Source organism: Lepeophtheirus salmonis, chromosome 3 (genome assembly GCF_016086655.4).
Source record: "Lepeophtheirus salmonis chromosome 3, UVic_Lsal_1.4, whole genome shotgun sequence".
In the NCBI taxonomy this organism is placed as follows: Eukaryota; Metazoa; Arthropoda; class Copepoda; order Siphonostomatoida; family Caligidae; genus Lepeophtheirus; species Lepeophtheirus salmonis.
In genome coordinates, this window is record NC_052133.2 from 2331289 (window position 1) to 2353004 (window position 21716).

Consider the following 21716-nt stretch of genomic DNA (forward strand, 5'->3'; position numbering starts at 1 on the left):
TCATGTAAAATATATATTTTATTGAGTTAAACTCTTGGTACATTAACTAAAATAGCACGAAATAATACATACATTTAAAAGAATAATGCTACATAAAAAATCTCTAATACTTACTTATAATCAACAAATTCTTAAAATAATAAAATAATTTTGATTAACCTAGCATATAAAATCAATAACTTTGATCGGTTCATTTCGTAAGCTAAGATATGATTAAGATAAACTACTAGCATGAATTAATTTTTTCCTAATAAATTAATGTTATCTTTAGTCGAAGCATAGGATAAGGAGGATGTCAGATCAGATTCCTCATCAAAATCTTCATCAACTAACGAAGGTGAAATGAAAGAGACAATGAATATCAATGAAAACACCGTATACAGAAATGGAGATAACAATTTACTCTTAAGTAAAAAAAAAAGTTTCAAAATGATTTACTTCACAAGAGAGTAACTTTGTCCTCATCGATATTCTTGCCTTCATATGCGTGAGGAATTGCACCATTGTATATCATATCATCACGTGAATAAAAATCAGGATGATTCTCCTCCATAGTTATAGCTGCTCCTCCTGAAACCATATCTCCAGAATCTAATTCGGAATATATATTATTTGAGGAATCAGCTTTATCATATCTTGGATTTCCATAGGCATTGAAAGTTCGATTATCGCCCTGGTTCATAACACTCATTTCTTTAAGGGGCTTGCTCTTTTCTTTCTTAAACGAAGAACTGCGATCTAATCCAAAAGTAGGATTACGGAATCTTAAAGTGATGTCATTGTCCTGACTTCTATCAAATTGGCAATTTTTCCAGCGCAAGAGAATAAATCCAATGATCATCACAAAAGAAAGAATGGTGAAAACTACAATTAATACTATGACCCAGTCGCTCGAATCAGACGTTTCTTCATCAATCAAGGTAGTTGCAGAATATTTGGATCCAGAAAAATGTTTATCTAATTCTTTCCATCCTTTCAAATCCTTTTGTATTCTATTGTCCAATGTCTCATTCGATGAGGTAGGTGGAAAAGCAGTATCTTCAACTGACATACAACGGAGTTCATCTGATCCATCAAGACAATCGGGATACCCATCACACTTCCATAAATCTAAAACACATGTAGATTTATCATCACATAACGTTTTATGTTGCCCACAATCAATTTTCTGACATTGATGCTCGTCTGACCCATCTTCACAGTCTTTAAATCCATCACAAACCCATAGTTTTGGAACGCAATCCTTACTTTTGATACATTGAAAGTTTGTACCTTCACATGTAACCACACTTGGACAATCAGACTCATCCATTTTATTTGAACACTCGGCAATTCCATCACACTTCCACCGATGTGGAATACATTCTCCATTTCCACAATGAAACAAACTATCAGAGCATTCGGAGTAACATAAACTAGAATTACCCGGTAATGGAACCTTTCCTTCTGGACAAAGACATACTCTTTCCGAAAACTGCCCTGAAAAACACAGATCAGAACAACCACCATTATTAATGCGACAGGGTGCAGACAGTTTATCGAATTTGGGAAGCAATTTGGAGGGTGTAACAGAAGCCAAGCGTAAGAAAGGATGAGGATTATTTACTAAAGAGTCAAGTGATTTATGCTTTACTTCATTCTTCCCTTTCCAATATAGAGTCAAACCATGAATTTCCGTCCATAAAATCTTTCCTCCAACAGATAGTATTGATGTGGGCGAAGCAAGTTTCCCTTGTAATATAGATGGTTTTCTTTGATCAAAATCATATTGTATTATATGATTCTTATATGAATCCATAATGAAAATATAAGTAACAGAGGATTTTGATGTAACTTTATCATGTACTGTGATTGCCATGGGATGCTTCATAAGTCGTTCTAAATTAGGTAATTCGTTGATATTAGTCCCACTAAGAGATGAAACTTTTACTGTTGGATTCCCCTTTGTTTCACTGAAAACCAAAAGTTTCTTATTTTGTAGAATATCCAAAGCCACAGGATGGTTTAAATTGGAAATAAGAATAGTAGATACACCAGAACTGATATCTTTAACTTGAATCGAGTTTGTATCTCCGTCTGTCCAATAAAGATTATTGGAATAAATATCATAGGCTAGATCATTTGGATACCCTGTTGCGATTTCTTGAGCAATTTTCTTACGGAAGTTAACTTGATATATCATCCGGCTTGCTTTGCTCCCAATGTAAAGAAAATGATCAACGGGGTTATAAGTGATTGAACTAATTTTAGAAATGCCTCCAAAATTAAGTTTCTGATCAACCATGCGCCCTAGATTGTGAGGGCGCATAATTGAGAGTGTATTACCATCTGATAAAACCAAAGCAAATTCATCATGGTTGTCTTTCTTAATACACGTTCTTTTGTCATCACCCAAATTCATATTCTCTGGGCAAGCACAAGCAAACCCAGAACTTGGAGTTAATAAGCAAATGTGCGAACATTTTTTAGGTAAACAAGGATTATGCTCGACTTTTTCAACCAAAGGATGTGAAATATGAATTCCAAGCGGAACAAGGTTGCTTTCCTTTACTATGTATCTATGAGATTTTCCATTGTATTTATTACAAGATTGAATCACTTTGTTATGCCAGTCTGACCAGTAGATAAAATCACCAAAAACTCCAACACTGAAAGGATGTATAATATGATCCTCAACAACCCTTTGTCGATCACTTCCATCCAATTTAGTAGATTCGATCCAACTGTACTTTGCATCTGACCAGAATACTCGATCCAAGGCAACATCAACAGCTACTCCATTCGCCCACTGTATGCTTTCAGTAACTATTGCTATAGGTTGAGATCCATCCATTCCAGCCCTAACGATCTTTGGCGTACTTCCCCAGTCTGAATAGAACAACAGACCCTTGTTGTGATGTAAGGCTATTGCTCTTGGTTTATCAATTCCATCCTTCAATAATACACTACAAAATGCACCAGATATGTGGCATACAACAATATCTTTTCGTCCACCATCTGTGAAATACAAATTTCGTCCGATATAATCTACGGCTAAATCTTCAGGAACACTTAGTCCCGAAGTAATCACATTGCGCTTGTCCTCTCCATTTATATCTGCGCTAACAATTCTTTCCTTTTCAAGTTCAAAATCCGACCAGTAAACTCTGCTTTCAAGAGGATCGAAGGATACACCGACAGCGTGGGTTGTCTCCCCAACAGTTGAATGACTCAGATGACTCGCCGCCAAAGAATATTTATTATTATTCAAATTTTTCACTCTAACCTACAAATAAACCGTTATGAATTTATCAAATAAGAATAAAATTGCACATTTTAATATGTTTGTTTTTTTAGTATTATACCTCGTCTTTAGTTGAAAAAATAAGAACTGGGCTATTTTCGATAGGAACACAAGATCCTGATACTAGATGATATCCTTCCTTACATGAACACTTATAAGATCCAGGAGTATTATAGCATATTTGAGAGCATTTTCCATATTCTTTACATTCATTTATATCATGACAGTCGGATGTTCCGTGTAATTCAAAACCATCTTCGCAATAACAAGTGGGACCATTCTCGGGATGTTTCAAACAGTCATGACTACAGTTTAAGTCAGTGCAGTTGGCATTTTGTTCTGAGCAAAAGTTTCCTTCATCGTAGGCATTAGAACAGTCTACATGACCATCACAAACATTAGAGGCTATAATGCACTCATTGGAATCCTTGCAATAAAAATGCCCTTTGAAAGGATCGCATTCAATTTCTGCTATAGCCTTCTCATTACATACATCTAAAATAATATTAGGTACGAATATTTTACCAAAGACAATAAAAGAACAAACTTATACATACCCCCTTCGTCAGACGCGTCAGCACAGTCATAAGCACCATCACAGACCCAGCGGTTCAGTATACATTCGCCATTCTTACATAGATATCCCTCACAATTAGTATCAGATGAAACATTCCGATTCTGAACATCAGTATTTTCAATTTTAGATGCATTTTTACCAATAATAGGACGATTAGAGCCTGCACAATTTTCAACAAATTCATCCGAACCATCTAAGCAGTCTTGAGCCTTATCACAAGTCCATTCTGATGGTATACAGAGTCCTTAAAAAGAGAAAAAGAATTAATCTTAATAACATTTATGCGACGTAAATGGATTTACCATCATGACAATGAAAATCCCCTTCTTCACAGTGACTATGTTTATTGTTTAAAGACACTGACGACTGACATGACTGTGATTCATCAGATCTATCAGTGCAATCAAATTGTCCATCGCAAACAAAACTAGAAGTTATGCATTCACCATCATGGCCTAAGTAACATAAATAGTTAAATTATTATGAATCATCATTTAAGACTGTGGTGTAATCACAAATGGAATACTTACATTTAAACCATTCATCTCCAGTGCATGTGATAAACTCACAAAATTCTTCATCCGTTTTGTCATCACAGTCGATAACTCCATCACATCTCTTGCTTGATGGTATACAGCGGGCATCGTAGAGACATAAATGGGATTCTTCATCTCCATGGCAAGGAATATATTTCCCAGAGATAATTGGTACAATCAGAATTCCTATGAAGAGTAAGCAATTCCCCTTCATGACCCACTTCTATACCCGCGTGAACTTCAATACAGTTCCAAACTAAATGAAGATCGTAATTTCGAATCTATTTTTTATAACAGTACTCGTATTATTTAGTATTATATCTTCCAGTTCTCCTTATGTACAAGAAATAACAAGGCTCGAAATGGAAACTTTTTACATCAAGATAATAATGCATATATATATAAATTATTCACTATTAATTATTTCTATCAATTCAATTCTCAGGAAGTCAAAACTGAGGCTGTTCAAAGACAAATAGAAGATTGTTAAAGCTTCCTGGGAAAAAATACAATTGCTAAGCATTTATGAAACTTCAGTGCGGTCCCTCAAAACATTTGTAAGCCATGAAGGTTGCTACTGAATAAGTACAACTTGGAGTCAGCTATAGTAGCTAACTTTCATTGCAATACCCAATTTTAACCGATATATATACTGTAACTGCGATCTCATAAAACTGTCACTACTAGAAGTGCTTGTGCTAGTATACTAGCACAAGCCGTTTTTATTCTAAAAGTAGATTTTTATTACAAAAACCCTTTTCAACTGATAAAAGTTTTATAGAAAAACAATTATTGCTATAATTTTAATATATTTGACATCCTATACTCTCTAGCATGATTACTACAAAGTTTCCTTGTCGTTTGGAAGTAAGGGGTAATAAAAAGGTGTACTTCTATTTTTATATGTAGCATTTTATATTTTCTTAGATCACACAAAATTCCCATGAAAAAGACAAATGGTAAACATAAAACTAATAACATCAATTATTGGTATTATAAGCGCGAGACATTTTGTAGTTGTAACTTAAACAGATTTTTTTAAACTCAGAAGCTGTTAATTACAGAGCTGTTGTGAGCAAGGTGGCCTTTGACACTCCAACATGGAAATAAGATGTAATTCGGAATTTTTAATTATTCTTAAGGGACTTAAAATGATATAAAAAAGATAACCCTTTTGAAAAAAAAAATATATATATATATTAATATATTTTTGGGTTAGAAATGTCAACAGCGGCTCCCTCAAACTCCTGTCGCGATTCTCCTTGCTGTAACGGTGGATAACAGAGTTCCCATTATTAAGTATTAACTCATAGATGTATATATTCTTCTGGTTATTCTATTTAGTATGTGTTTGTTGTGATTATATTGTGTGTTAAGATTTCGTTAATGCGTGGGGAAAATCAAGTGGCGGGTGGCGTACAATCTGGTTGTCGCCTGACACGTGGGAACATGCAACATCACGCAACTGTTTTCAGTCGTTGTGCACATAGTATTCCTCCATTCCACTATAAAAGTGAGCCCAGTGTGAATGCATAGTTGGAAGCCTGACACGACTCGGCGTTTCCAAACTTTTTTGAGACAATAATACTAGAAACCTCTAAGCGAAGGCTCAAGCACGCCCGCTACAAATGGGGTAGAATAACTGAGAACTTACAATAATGACATAAAAAAGTTGAAAACGGTATTTGTGGACCATTTACTATATTTTTATGGAGAAAAAAAAATTATGTATTAGATATAAATAGTCAAATATATTCCTATATAAAAGAATGAGGAACTCATAAATCATAGTTTTAATGAAATTATTTAATTCCAATATGAAGCCCATATCATGCCTCTTTTTTAGATATATAATATATTCATCTCTTTAAATTTAATAAATTGATGTTGTTTTTTTAAAATATGATAAATGGTTGTTAAATTGCCTTATGAACTTATGTTATGTAATTGTAGTAATTTATCGGTTCCTCTACCCCATTTATAGCAGGCGTACTTGAGCCTTCACTTCAAGTTTTATAATATGATTGAGATCAAAACCAAGTCACAAAACCGCCTAATATACCTTAAATCTGTTTTGCGCTACGCCAATTCAAAAGTGAAAATGAATATTGAGCCACTCATCAATGCAAAACAAATACAAAAGTATTATTAACTCGTATGTGTCGAGAATGTATTTTTTTATGGTCCAAATAAATTGAGAAAAAAACGAATTTTTTCAAATGTATTTTATTTCAATGTTCAACTGTTAGTAAAAAATATAATATATGCAAACAAAAATTATATCCGTAAATTTACGTACTAAAAACTGCATGGGTTAAAATCGAATTTATCACAAACCGATGCTGTGGTTTGGAAATAGAGAGTTGGATTACTAGAAAGTGGGGAAATTGGAGAAAAAAGGTCACGATCCCCTGGTCTAGGAAAACAGATACAAAAAGGTCATAAAAAAATATAATTCAATCGAAAATGATAAATCATTTATAAAATGAAAGTCGTTCATAATTCGGAGTTACGTACGTAAGAACATGTTTAAGAGTCCAGATTCTTGGGTTCTGGAGGACAAGTTGTTTTCTTTCTAATAAGTTAATTTTTTTCATGAAGCAAGATCGATTTCCCGTGATTTTTTTAGATATGGGTTTTCGATTCAAAATATACCAAAAAAAAAATATATATATATATATTGTATGAGCAGGAAAGGGGAGAACGTTTATTGCAAGGTTAAAAGAAATGTATTTCTATTAACCTTGGTTTATTGAATACAAATTAAAAAAAGGGAATTAGGAAGAAGATTAGCGAGTTTGTCTTAGTATATATCTTCATTATGGTTGAAGGAGGAACATATTTTATAATTATTATGTGGTCTATCGTCAAGTTTTACTAAACTCCGGAGTTATTTAAAGCATTAATAAAATAATTCGAAATTAAATAGTAACTTATGCAAATTTAACCTAGAACACAAAATATTTTGTTATTTATTAGTGGACATACTCAATTTAGCTAACTACTAAAAAAACATCTTTTCAAATGCAAAGTTTAAAAAGCATACATTTATACATTAATATACAAGATTGAATTAATTACATGCTACTAAATTTAAATTTTTTAAAGCTCCAGGACTTTTGATTTAAATATTTGTAAAATATTCTCAAATAGTTGTGTACAAAATGTTAGAAGTTAAGTTCAAAGCTTGATAAAAATATTGACTAATCCACATTTTAAAATAATATTGTCAAAAATTAATGGACTTTTTCTATCTACGTTAGTTTGTATCCACTCAAGTTTACTTTATAATAAAACTGCATCATTCAAATGATTGAAAATAATAATGCTAATAAATTCATATCCCTTTAATTGAGTACTTAATGAATACTTTTCACATTGATTTAGCAAATTGATTACATAGACTTCAACTTAAATGCAGAATATTAGCTTTTTCTCACCTAAATCCAACAAAAGCAAAAATTCGAGTTTACTCAAAACAAAAGTATAACCTCGTATTTTGAACAAGAATGAATATTGATATTTTAAATTATCCATTTTGGAAACGTCACATGACTTTTGTGCTAATTATATTAGTTATAATATAAAACAACTTTACTTATTCTTTTACATACAATGATGATAATATTTACAAGTATATTAGGTGAATAAACGTTAAATATATGTCCATTAACATGTCCTACTTTGTTATGAAAATATGAGCGGATGAGTCCTTTTATTTGAATAATATAAATTTTTATACATATAGTTATATGCAAAATTTATTTTTGGCTTGATTAACCCTTCCTAATTATGTTATCATTGAAGTATCTCGAATGTAATAAACAATATGTTTAATTATATAATAAATATAGACTTAGTGACAAAATAAAATTATTTTTAGAAGAGAATGTAGATGTCGCTGCTGGTAGCTTCTACGTTTGTTTATTCTCATATTGTTTTTCTTCCAGCAGCTTGTGGAATAAAGTAAATTTGTGAAAATGTCCAATTTAGTATTAATTGGCTTAGGACTTGCTGGAGTTGGAGTACTTGGTCGATTTGCTTCTAGGGCACTTCCTTCCGTTTCAAAGAAGTTTGAAGCCACAGTGAAATCCATCGAAACCACGAATTGGGCCAATTCCAAGTACTATAAAGGAGGATTCGATTCCAAGATGACGAAACGTGAAGCTGCATTAATCCTGGGTGTAAGTCCTACTGCCCCACCTAAAAAAATAAAGGATTCTCATAAGAAGATCATGCTCCTTAACCATCCGGATAAAGGAGGATCTCCATATCTTGCTGCTAAAATCAACGAAGCCAAAGACTTTCTGGATAAATAAACAATTAACTGATAAAAGTTTATAGCTCCTTTTTTCTTCTGCAAAAATATTTTAATTATTTCATTTTTGCTCAATATACATATTCATTCAGTTATTACTTGTTCTTGTAGATGTTATTTTGTAATATGATGTATTTGACTTATTGTTTACTATTATGATTTATGAGGTAGAACTGCGAGCAAATCTAATTTCAATACAATTAAAATTAGTATTACAATACGGATAATAAATAACTATTAAATAGGAACCGGTGTCATAAGTTTTAGATTCCTATAAAACCGGACTACTCTGGGGTCTGCTCGAACACAACTAGAATGAAAATTTAGAACTCTTAAAGAGCTAAAATCTTTAGCTCTTGACAATGCAACATACGCTTGACCAGCTTCAAAAACCTTAGACAAAGACACTTGCACAAAATCAAGGGTCATTCCCTGCGATTTGTGGATGGAGAAGGCCCAAGCCAAACGGAGTGGTAATTGTTGACGAGTTTGAAGGGAACCACTACTGGGGCATTTATAATTCCATTTTTCAAAAGTCACCCTTCTTTCTCCACAAGACTTAAACTTGATCATAGGATTTCCAGTTGTGTCCTCGAATTGAGTAACGACACCCCGTGCGCCGTTAACAAGTCCTTCAGATACACTAATATTTTTTGTGAGCATGACTTGAGCTCCAATCTTCAGCTCAATTTCTTTTTCGACAAGGCTCAATGCGGCACTGGATCCGGTGTCTATAGCTTTGAATATCCTACTTGGATTCTTTAGTTTCTTGAGCTCAAGTCGATTTATGGTGTCTACATCAGCAGAATGAGTGCAAAGACGAGTGGCACATATACCATCACTTGTATCGAATGCTTTCTTTCCAGTTTCTATTAGAGTTTTAGTGATCATGCTCGTGCATTTTCCAAATCGTAGATTATTGAGTAGAGATATAAATCCAGGATCTGACTGTCTTTTTACTGTCGTCAGTTCAACCACTTTTTTCACACATTTGTCCCAGACAGGACTTTCAAAACAAAATACAGATTTCCCCTTGGATTCATTTACAGGAGGTAGCTGCAAGAAATCCCCCGTCAGGACAAGCTGTATTCCACCAAAGGGTTTATCACTATTGCGAATAATTCGAGCAACGGCCTCGAGTGTCTCAAAGTATCTTCCATCTACCATGGATATCTCATCTATAATAAGAATTTTACACTTTCGCCACGCAGCTCCCCTCTTTTTTTCAGCTTGAGCAGCAACCTTGTGCACATCAACTGAGTAATTAGGGATTCCTGAAAAGGAATGAAGAGTAGTTCCTCCGATTTGATGGGCTGCAACCCCTGTGCTAGCTGTGACATAGGTTGTCTCCGGAGGGAGTGAACCAATGATCTTCCTAATGATGAAGCTTTTACCCGTTCCTGCACCCCCTGTGAAAAACAAATTTAGTCCGGAGGAGACCACTGAAATAACTTCCCGTTGTTCTGGGGTCAGAAGAGGTGAGATTCGTCTCCTTGTTGACTTGGGAGTATCTGGTGTGGCTCCGGGGAGGGAACTTCCCGATTTTTTTAGATTTTGAGCATCTGTGAGAGTAATAGGGCTAATGTCCGTAAGTGAGTTTGGGAGAAGGGATGCCAGTGCACGCTCACGACTTTTAGCTACGCCTTGGGACGCCACAAGTTTGGATGAGAAGGACTTGAGAAATAGGATCAACTGCCGAGGAGGAGCATTGGAGACCAACGCTACTGTTTTAAGATCTAATAATTTGATGGTAGCCTTTCCTTCCGAAGCGAACTTTCGGTGAACAGTGATATTTTTAGGAGATATCGGAAATTTCCGTGAGACTTTGTTCGTTTCAAAGCGAAGGATCAAGTCCCGAAATTCGTTTCTTTGTAAGGATATCGAAGCATCTTTAAGGGTTTCGCTGTTGCTGTTTTTCTCAATACGTACGGTGGCTCGAAGACGAGGAAACTCCAACTCTTTCCTACTGGATGTCATTCTCAACCGACAAAAATTAAGTGGGTAACTTCAAACTTATCAGAAGCTGATTTTTCCCTCTTTTTTTTATACATTTATTTTTTGTATCACTCTCTCAACCTCTTTTCCTTTGAATGAAAGGAATTCTTTATATATATATTATATCTACATAATAATAAGTACATATTAGTTATTACAGTTAATTTAGTTATTGACTGTAGCATGCTTGGTTCTTATTTAACTTAAAAATTGAAAAAGTCAATCATAAGATGAAATATGACTAATTTAAAATGTATTTGCCAATAAGAATATGCATTATTGTAGTATTTCTCAATGTATACAGTCAATATACTTATTAATGTCAGTCGAAAAAATATCATATTACCTATTCTTTATGTACTTGAAATACTCAACTGTTTTCCATAGCAATAAGATATGTAAATTATTACTCTAGTACGATATTATAGGTACTTTTTTTTATAGTAATATATATAAATATCAATAAATATCAAGTGTGTATAGAAAGATACATTCATGTAGATAAGGACAGTATCAAAGGATCCCAAAACGAATGATGACTAATAAACATCTGTGATATCTAATTAATTTCAAAAAAGGGAAATTTTTTTAGCAAGTTATATACTTATATAACTTACCGCTTATATGAAACGGCTTATTTGTGCTGAAATCCAGAGTACTATAAAATGTAAGACCAACTAATGAGCTAAAAAGGGGTATTTTTGCTATAAGTAAATACTTTTGTATGGACAACAAATTTTTCATCCCAGGGCCTTTTAATAGGCTAAGGATGCCTGCTTATAAACTATAGTATATATAGAATATGGGTCTATGTCAATATAATTATTATTTAAAACTTTGCGCAACAATTATTTAGCATTATACCACTCAACCTATGTATTAGTAATTTTCGCATTGCCCATTCACTTTTAATTAAGTTTGAGAGCGTTGTTTCCAAATGATAATTATTATCATTAGTCGAATAGTGTTTAATTATAGTAATTGGTACTTCTTCTTTTTATATAAATATACATATATACTCATTTGTTAGAAGATATTTAAGTGTGTGCTTTTTCCCTGTATATATTATTATATTAATTTTTATTGAAAACAAGAAGCTGATTAATTACTACCACGAAACTTTTGTTTTTTTCATTTAGAGCAAACAAAGGTAGAAATTATATATTACAATACATAGTATGTACATAGTTTGCTTAGGCTCATTCATTTTTTTTTATGTGAGTTTGTGTATAAATGGTTCCAGTAGAGTAGTTTTTATTATACCTACATGAAGTGAATCAATAATTATTACAATTTGAAAACACTGGACACTCATAGTCATGACAGCAAACCACAGCTGAACAGTAGTTGATAATCATGTCCTTATAGTGATGATGAATTCATTATGTCTCAACATCATTTTGACTTGGGAGAGATGAATAGAATCCAGGGATTAACCTTTGAACAGGTGTGATGATATTTGGTGGTACAAAATATGTAATGTACTTCTAGTAATAAAATAACAATGATTAGCCCAACAGATGTTGAGAATATCTATCTAGCTAATAATGATACAAGAAGAAGGCAGAGATGGGAGGGGGGTTGAACAACAACAAACCAACAAGTTGCTTAGTATTAAATTTTATTTTATTTAAGTATAACCATACTTATTTTCATTAAGTACAGGAGCCAAATTCTCCCCTTCATTTTTTGAATATTTTGGCTGCAAAGATACAATATACACAATAAATAATAAACAAATATATATATGACTTAAAGCATGAAGCAAATGGTTTGTTTACTTAGGAGGTGACGTACAACAGTTGAAAGTAATTCATAATAATATGTGTAATTACATATATCAGGGCCAGCGCAGCAGGGGGCCATGGCTACCACACTTTTTGAGAATTTACCATTATTTTATGTATAGCTAGGTTGTGCATATTTTGATATAAAAAAAAAGGACCTATGATCCAATTAGTGTCTGTGTTAGGGAGAGGGGGTAGGGTAAATATTTTGAAATGAGTAAAATTTAAGGTTAAGTTTTGATTCTTGAATATTAAATTATTTTAAATTCTTTATTTTTAAATATACTTTTTTATTATTATGACAGAGAATCTATATTGTAAATTAAATTAGGGAGACCAAGCGGGGAAGTATCGGTTTGCACTCGTTATAATCCCATTAAACTCTGACTTCAAACTAAACTTGGACGTACTCGTAGTGAAAATATCCATAATGTAACATAAAGTTCGTGGTTAAGACTATTAAATATCTTATTGATAGCGGCTCCCTAACAGGGATCTTATCTCTTAAAAAATTGAACTTATTCCGGATCTAATTTACGGGCAGAATGAATAAAATACTATCCAATGTCCATTGTGGCTCAACCCATATCAACACGCAAAATGATGATTTTTTTTTCGTAAATATGAGTTTATTTTCTAAAAAAAAATAATTTTTTGAGAATAGCTATGGATTTTTTTATGCATCTGCATAAAATGGACTAAATGGGTTTGTTAATTTTTTTTAAAATTTCCCTTATAATCTTATAAGAGAGAGTTGGGAAGTATTTTATCTTTCTCCCAGCCACTTCGACGCGCATCTTGAGAGGTCTTTCAGATTATACATTATAAAATGCTAACCGTTTGGAATTCCACAAGCGCATGCACTATCGAATTGAAGATTTTGTGACAGTCTTTACACGGTCTTGTGTCCGCAGAGATTTGGAATTGGGCAGTTAACTTACTTCCTTCATTGCTTTTTGCTAAGGACCCAATGATCTTTTTTTCTCCAATTTTGATGGAGACTAAGTAATGCTAAGTATTTTTTGCTTATCCTATCAACTTCGAAACTGTTGTAGGACATGGACATTTTTAGATGCCACGGCTTTGACAATTTTGTTCCTTCAGAGGTTTCAATAGAGGGTATCTTAATTTACCATCAAGAAAAGGTACAGATTGTTCAAAATCGTGTAAGGTAAAACTTTTTCCCTGATGGCACTAGCTTATATATCTTTTTGGTATGGTAGATTTTCCCAAGATTTTTTTTAATCAAAATCAATCGTGGTATCGCTCTCATAAACTGGAATGCATTTCCAAAGGATTCTTTGCCATGCTCGCCAAACTTGGGATATCCTGGAAGTGGTATCGTTCGTCAAGTCCGACCCAAATATAAGCCACCAATAGATCTCACTATGAGTCACAGTTTGGTACCATTCAGTGTCAGGATTTCTTGTTAGATCTGTTAAAATTTGAATATAAATTTTAGGAATGACAAAGGAAAGTCTTTTAATGCCACCTTCAAGTTGACTTTTTGGTCTTTTAATCGCAAGAATGTAACTTTTATGAAATAATGTGCTAAACCATTTTTCTTCTTCAATAATCAAGATGGGACTTTGTATATAACCCTAGATACCACGAATGTGTTGCACAGATCTATTCGTTTCTGAAGATTAAAGGATCTCCATTTACATAATCTTGGAGGAACAACTGAGCAAATGTCATTCCATTTTTTTTTATTCTCACTGTCTCTATTGCGAACAATACCCAAGATCTCAATCTTCCTTTTCATTTCACAGGAGGCAACTCTTCGACCTTGAGAAGGGTTCCACAGTCCAATGGGCAAGATGGCAGGTTTTTTTTCTGTTCATAAAAAGGCCCGTTAACCTTATCAAATATTTTAATAAAATTTAGTAAAACATCGATTCTTTTCACAAGTTGTAGCTCAGAATTACCCTCTATTGTTAAGGTTAAATTGTCAGCCTAGAGATCTATCACGTGATTTGATCCTGCTAGCTTTGTACCAAATCCACCAAATTTTCTCAACACACGTCCGACCAGGTCCTCAACTGCAGCAACGAAAAGCAGTGTGGCTGAAGGATAGCCCTGCCTGCAACTTCTTTTAATGGCAATTGGTTCACTTTCCACTCCATTAATTGATATACTTGATGTTCCAATAATTCTCGTACTGCATTAAAAAACTTCCTGGGTGGGAGTTTTTTAACAGCTCTTAATATTTGTATGTGTTTAAAAGAATTTAACGCTTTAGAGAAGTCGATCCGCAATCTCTGAAACATTATTATAATGTGGGAAAAAAATTTTAAATATGAAAAAAGGCCATTTGGGAAAAACTAAAACCTGCGAAAGCCCTGTATAAGTATATTCTATAAAATATTTTGACACATTTATTGTTTATTTGTACAATTTTGAGGGAATTTTTCTAATAAAAAGAATAACAGAAGCAACTACTCTTTTAAGTATTATAATTAATTAATTATAAGAGATACATACCTATCTACGATTACCGATATCAATGTGAAATAATATATTCTACATGATCAATATCAACTCTTAAAACACAATAACAGTTTCTCTCTTCACTGATTTTCATTTTTCAAGGTTAAATGCATGATTTATCAAAATAAAATAGAGGGAAACAAAAATAAAAGAATAAAAACTGAAAATTATAAATACTCTCATCATACGAGTATTAATACATGGCATTATATTATGTAGGTATGTACTATAATATATACTATTCAGTCATGAATGTTTAATAAACTCCCTTCTTCATGCATGGTTCTCTAACTTGCTTTATTATATTCCTATGTTGCTTATGGGCCTACTAGGTACACAACACAGCTACTCCTCCCATGCAAAAATAAAAAATAAATGTGCATTGATAACTAATTATATCCAATTTCATTCATATTCATTTCTTACCCCCGTCCGAATACCTTCAATGTATTTATTGAGATTTGGGTCATTCATAAACCACATGATCACCTCCCCCACCCCCCTCAATCTCCACGGACTTACGTAGTTCTTTCACGTAATATAAAGGAGGCCCCTTTATTGACCTCTTTTTATGAGGACAAAAAAATAACATTATTATTATTTTTATAAATTGATTTTATCTTTAAAGTGAATGTCATCTAATGACGTTTTTTAAGAAAATATCACTTTTTAAAAAGAAGGGTCTCTTTCTCTGTAGTGACGTCATTTGGGTCAGTTTTTCTGGTAAATGTAATACATAAAAAAAGTAATAAAAAATAGAGATCGAAGATCAACATTGGTAAAAAAAAATCTATTTTTTTTATTTAGGAAATGTTTTAAAACTGTTCAGGAATTAAATAGTAACGAGAACTGCTAAGGAAAAAAAATCATTCTTCAGATTACCAATTCCAAAAAATACACACAATTTACATCATTTTATTTAACAATATGTTGTATTTGCCCCAAGATTTTCTTGTTGGCTAACCTTGTTCTAATAACATTGTCCCCTTTGACGTCTTGGTATATTATTCAGCTCTACGTGCTTTTAGGACTTTTCCCTTCCTCTTATATGGCCACCTGGTGTGTGAATGTCCCCTTTGTTGATACATAAGTAGTGTATATTTAAAATTAACTTACAATAAAAGTTGGTACAGTTAAAATAAGAATATAAATATATAAATTAAAAAATTGTTATAACATTTTATTTCTAAATTTTAAGATATTAACCAACTACAACCGACTCTGAATGGGTCGAGTGATCTCTTTCTTGTATGTAAATCAAAGTATGATCACTAGAGTGTACCGTAATGACAAAAGTTGGGAATTTGGTTTGCCGGATATTTTTTATTTCGTATCTTATTCCCCTAAACAAGGAAAAAACCATCAAACGTCCAAAAAAATACTCCTTCATGGACGCGTTTTGAATAGAAAGAAAGTAAAATGTCGAAAAAAATGAAATTTTGATGTTTACTATGGATAACGATGGATTTAAGAATAGCTATGGATTTTTGAAATTTTTAGAAAAAAATTTCAATTATTTGTGAATTTTAATTATTGTTATACTTAAATTTAATATTTAAAAATTAATTAATTTAAATTTTTTCCCCAAAAAATTTAATTTTTAAATTTATTTTCGTAAAATTCAATGTTTGATACTTTTTCCCCAAAAAATTAATTTTTTGTAAATCGCTGTTGATTTTTGAAATTTAATGAAAAAAAAATTCAATTTTTTTTCCAAAAAATCCAAACAACAAGCCCCTTTAAAAAAAATGGATAACGTCTTATTATTCCATATCTGAAAATGAACCACCTTTCCCACAAATAAGAAAAAAATTTGCCGTGGGATTTTGTGACAATCATTCACTACATATTATTATTGGATTATTTGATTTTTGTTTTTTTTTAATATATATTTAATTCCGCCCTACAAAAACTTTGAAGAACAATATCTCCAAAAGCTTTTTATCATTTGGGTTCTTTACTCGGTTAGTACCTATATTATACTTATTATACAAAAGAAAAATCTTTAATAATTCATCGACTCTTCTTATTGTATGATTTAAAGCAGCTGACGCTTCCGTATTATGAACTTATATAACATTGATTTTTATATTATATTAATTTAAATTGAGGATCTTCGTTTACAATTTGTGTCATGTAATGCTCAGAAATTGATTCTTATATTGACAAAATTATCATTTCAATTTATAAAGTTCAAATGCCCACAGTTATATTACTCATAAATACTTAATGATCATGTCATTTTAATAGATCATAATAAAATGATAGTATCGATTAATGGTTGTTAATTAGAATAACCGATACTGTACCTAAATAATGCTTTTCAGGACGAATAAATTTCACTTGAACAATTTTCTTATACAAGTTGCAACTTGTACAGACATCACAACTTTTACAAACATACTACATATACATACGTAATGACAAAAGTCCAATAGTTAATCATTTGACTTTAATCTTGACTTTCACAAGAAGAAATGTAAGTCCTCATTGCTCCTTAAAATTACTGTCATCCAAAGAATTATATTTCAGTTAATCATACGTTACTACGTGTTAAGGAGTAATTCATGAATGAACTATATTAATATTCTCTTAAAAAATCATGATTCAAAGCGATGTGAGCTCTTCATTATCTTCCTGAGTTAGTCCATAGTTACAAAAGAAAAGATTACGAGAGCTGAAATTCTTTGACATTAAAATCTGAGAACTCTTTTTGAAGAAACAGGAAGACTTAGGCAAGGAGACGAAAAGTTAATTGCTCTTGGGATATGAAAGTTTGAATGCATGAGATAGATTTCCAATTATTAAGTTTCAGTTAAACAAAAACTTTGGTTTTTTAGTCTTAGAATGTTCAAATAAAGGAAGAATTGCACCAAATATGTACCAAATGCGACCGTTCCTTTGGAGACATCTTTATAAACAATATTCTCAAAATGATCCAAAATCAAATAATTTAAGTAAAAAAATTACAATATTAAACCCCGTTGATATCCTTTTAAATCAATCCATTAATTAATTTTTTTATAAATTGATTATATTACTTGACAAACTCTTGTGCTTTGGTTGGATTCCAATGAGGACGTTAGATGACATTGATCCACAACTTCCTTTTATTGATGTCTTTTGGAAAAGTTAATATTTTCATGGACGAGAAGCCTGGATACTTTTTATAAATAGCTGATATATTTTATAATACACTGTATTACACATTTGAAATTACCGTTATGAAAAATATATTGTAGCAAATAATTAAATTAAGGCCACAAAATTATAAATAAAATTCTTTCAAGACATTTCAAATAGATATTATGGGAGCTGACAATTTTAAGCCAATCAGCAACCAGAAGGAACAAACATGTTCTTTTTCTACTGATTGTCCACTCTTTACCACCTTGAGTGTTTTACTAGCTACCATATGTTATTTAAAAAAAAATCCTTCCCTTATGACAGTCTAGGTTGCAAGTTGATAAAAAAGTTTGACGTGCTCAAAGAAAATAGATAAAGAGCTAGAAAAGCAACACGTTATCTTAATGAAAGGAGGAAGCAACAGAAAAGATGACAAAATTCTTAATATAAAAGTAGACGTTCTTGTAGATATTTAATAATATTTATTAATACTTTATAATCAGTTGTTGATCTGAATTTCACCTGTTTAACGCACTGCACAACAAGAAGTCTGCCAATTAATTCCGGATAAAGTAATTTTTTTTTTTTTAGATGAAAATTTGAATATATCCCGATTTTTTGATGTATCCGAATTATATAAAAAACAAACATTTTTGAATATTTATGTAAACAATCTTATACAACCATATCCTTACTATTCAAATGAATATTTAATTCCATTTTTTGTGTTATAGTATCAGTGTTTAAAAGAAAAAGTCGACTTTATGTGGATTTTGTAGATATTTCTTCTATTCCAAGTATTTTATGTAATCCAAAATGGAAATCTGAGAGAAGGTTGACTATAAGCGTATTTTTATTATATTGGTATTTCTTGTATCCGAATTTTATTTTATCTACTCTTTGGACGTGCTTCATTAAAGCAAGGAACGACAAGAGTCAACTGTTTTTTATTGGCTTTACTGAGTTCAAATGTTTTTACTTCTTCAGGTAGCCGTTTAGGAAAGGTTTTAAAATTTAATGTAAAGGGTAGACATTTTGAGGAGAAGGCAGGCATTAATGACTCTATTGTCAGAAATGAAGCGTTAACCAGAGGTTTCCTGTATTATGTATGTAGATTGTAGATGATACAATATATTATTATTATTATATGTCTTCTTTTTCTTTTCGATTTCCGTTGAAAAAAAACATTCATAGAGCAATCAAAACTTACTCATTCTTGGAGGAACAATTTAAATTGAATGATGAAGGAATTCCTGTTCATGTACTTTTCTTTCTTTGAAGAGGATAATCACATTTCAGAGTATTATGTAGTGTGCAAATCATTTTGTATGTACATATGAATATTGTGTACACACTCTATCTGTTTGGAGCTGCTCCCTGTTCTTCTCAAGCAAGGACAAACATCTAGATAATACATATATGCATGTATGCCACATCAAACAAAAAGAAGGTTGTGTAGAAGACAGAATGAAAGAGGTAATGACAATTCAAAAAGATAAGTTAACTATTTTATGTTCTGTCAAAAATTGTATATGTATGTATGTACTTGTTCAGGCTCTTGGAGTGATAAATTTATGATTCACAAAGCATGTTATTAAATATATATATATATATAGTATACAATATACATATATATAAATACATGGAACAACAGAACGAGAAGAAGAAAAGGGGGATAAATATTTAAACAAAGCAGTTTTATGCTGTTGTATACTGTTGTTGTGGCAAGGTCTAATTTTTGTATATGTCCCTTTATTGTTTGTATGTACGAGCATGTTTTCAGTCAAAGAAGAGTGAAGGGGGCATGAAGAGATTTTGAATAAACGTTCAATTTCTAATGAAAAGTAATGACATTCTCCTACAGGGTGACGCTTTGAAATATTCAGAATGGGTTTTCGATATTTTCAAACCACCACACGTTATCAAAAATGATGTTATTTGATAAATGAAGCTTTTATGCTTTCGAATAAGGTGCATTTTGGTTTATTCGACCTCTACACATTAAAAAGTAACACCGTCATTAACATTAAGAATAATTTATTTACTCCACCTCCATTTTGCAACAGCAAATTAGGGCAGTGAGCCTTAAAACATCAGTGATTAACTCAAAGAGACGGAAAAAGTTATAACAGAGGTAATGAGATGACAAAAAAAGTTGGAATCTTTCGGAGGGGATGATTTGGATGAGATAATTCCTGAAATGGTGGATAGGACCAAAAGTGAACCCCTCCAATTTCTACGTATGGATCCTCCAGGAAGTTATCTTATCCTGGATTAGTGGTCCAGGTACCATAGGAGAAAGGAGCTATTGGCCTCCCCACTTTTGCAGAATTTTTATTGTTATCAAAATAAAAAAATAAAAAAATGTGTCTAATCATACAAAGATCAAGTAAAATTAAAGATAATATTTAGAAGCTAATATTTTTTTCAATTGCTTTATATTAAAGCTAAAACTATAGAATACACCTTAAATAGATTTACAGTAAAAAAAATGATTTATTCTTTGGTTTTAAAGTTTAATTTTCTTATAGACTATTTAATAAATAAGGAATGCTAGGTTGCGTGGAAAAAATGTTCCGAAATTAAATATAATCAATTCCATTAAATCAACAAATTGTAATAAGTAATTAATATTTTGGAGGCAAGGGTATTTACACCAATTTAAATATGTTTCATATCTAAAGTATTTTGATTAGTATTTATTACAAGTTCATTCATCTCATATACTTATTTATATTTAATTTCGGAACTTTTCACGCAACCTTTATATTGCTTATTTATTAAATATTACATAAGAGTGTTTATAGGAATTCACATTTAATTTTTACCTATATAATTATTTTACTTGGAAATGTGACTCTGAATTGAAATTATACTCTAGCCGGTGGGCGTTCCAATACCAGAATTTTGTTATTCTTTATTATCATATTATGTATACACGTTAGTTATAAAATTTTCCGATATTTTGATTAAATAACCTAAATATATGCATATATTTTTAGGTTCAAACATAAACATACACAAAAAAAATGAAATCACATTCCTATGACAGAGGTGTCTGCAAGATTATATTTATCTGTTATTGTTTTTTTTTTTTTTTTTGGGGGTCGGCTGGATTTTGAATTTTTTAGAAAAAATTTCAAACTTTAAATTTTGAAAAAAAAAATATAAATATTAAATTATTTCAATAAAAAATTCAAAAAAAAACACAGCTATTCACATAACAAAATAAAAAAATTAAATAATTGTAAAAAAATTTCAAAAATCCAATTGTTGATAAAAAAAAATTTTATTTTGGGAAAAAATTTCAAAAATCCATAGCTTCTTTTAAAAAATTTCAAAAATCCACAGATGATTATAAAAAATATAATTTTTTGGGGAAAAAATAGAAAAATTAAATTAACCTATAAATATTAAAATTTATGAAAAAAAAATCTAAGCTTAAATTTTTAATTAACAGATTAACAGCTCCTCCAGCCCATCCCCTAGATTCTCTCCCGTATAATATAATCTATTTTTATACATCCATCAATAATTTTGACATAATTATCAGGCAATGACGTTCTAGTGGAAAAAATTAAACCTAAATATTTTAGCTTATATA

At 31.5% G+C, this 21716-nt stretch overlaps 3 protein-coding genes and 1 long non-coding RNA gene across 4 annotated transcripts; 2 read left to right on the forward strand and 2 right to left on the reverse strand.

The window, feature by feature from the left end:
- On the reverse strand, positions 1 to 4853 carry LOC121114469 (vitellogenin receptor Yl). The gene is made up of 6 exons (XM_040708445.2): positions 4391 to 4853; positions 4163 to 4315; positions 3841 to 4104; positions 3345 to 3778; positions 478 to 3265; positions 1 to 328 (listed from the first exon to the last, which is right to left on the reverse strand). Exons 1-6 carry the CDS (start codon positions 4608 to 4610, stop codon positions 237 to 239), a joined length of 3951 nt encoding a protein of 1316 aa, XP_040564379.1. The 5' UTR covers positions 4611 to 4853; the 3' UTR covers positions 1 to 236.
- Positions 4854 to 8376: 3523 nt separating this feature from the next.
- LOC121114468 (mitochondrial import inner membrane translocase subunit TIM14) lies at positions 8377 to 8962 on the forward strand. Its single transcript, XM_040708444.2, has one exon. It carries the CDS (start codon positions 8377 to 8379, stop codon positions 8713 to 8715), a length of 339 nt encoding a protein of 112 aa, XP_040564378.1. The 3' UTR covers positions 8716 to 8962.
- Pif1 (Pif1 DNA helicase) lies at positions 8814 to 10691 on the reverse strand. The gene has a single exon (XM_040708442.2). It carries the CDS (start codon positions 10689 to 10691, stop codon positions 8952 to 8954), a length of 1740 nt encoding a protein of 579 aa, XP_040564376.1. The 3' UTR covers positions 8814 to 8951.
- Positions 10692 to 18846: 8155 nt separating this feature from the next.
- LOC121115444 (uncharacterized) lies at positions 18847 to 21168 on the forward strand. Its single transcript, XR_005863508.2, has 3 exons — positions 18847 to 19588; positions 19977 to 20120; positions 20179 to 21168. It is a non-coding gene; the product is annotated as an uncharacterized lncRNA (long non-coding RNA).
- The last annotated feature ends 548 nt before the right edge of the window (positions 21169 to 21716 follow it).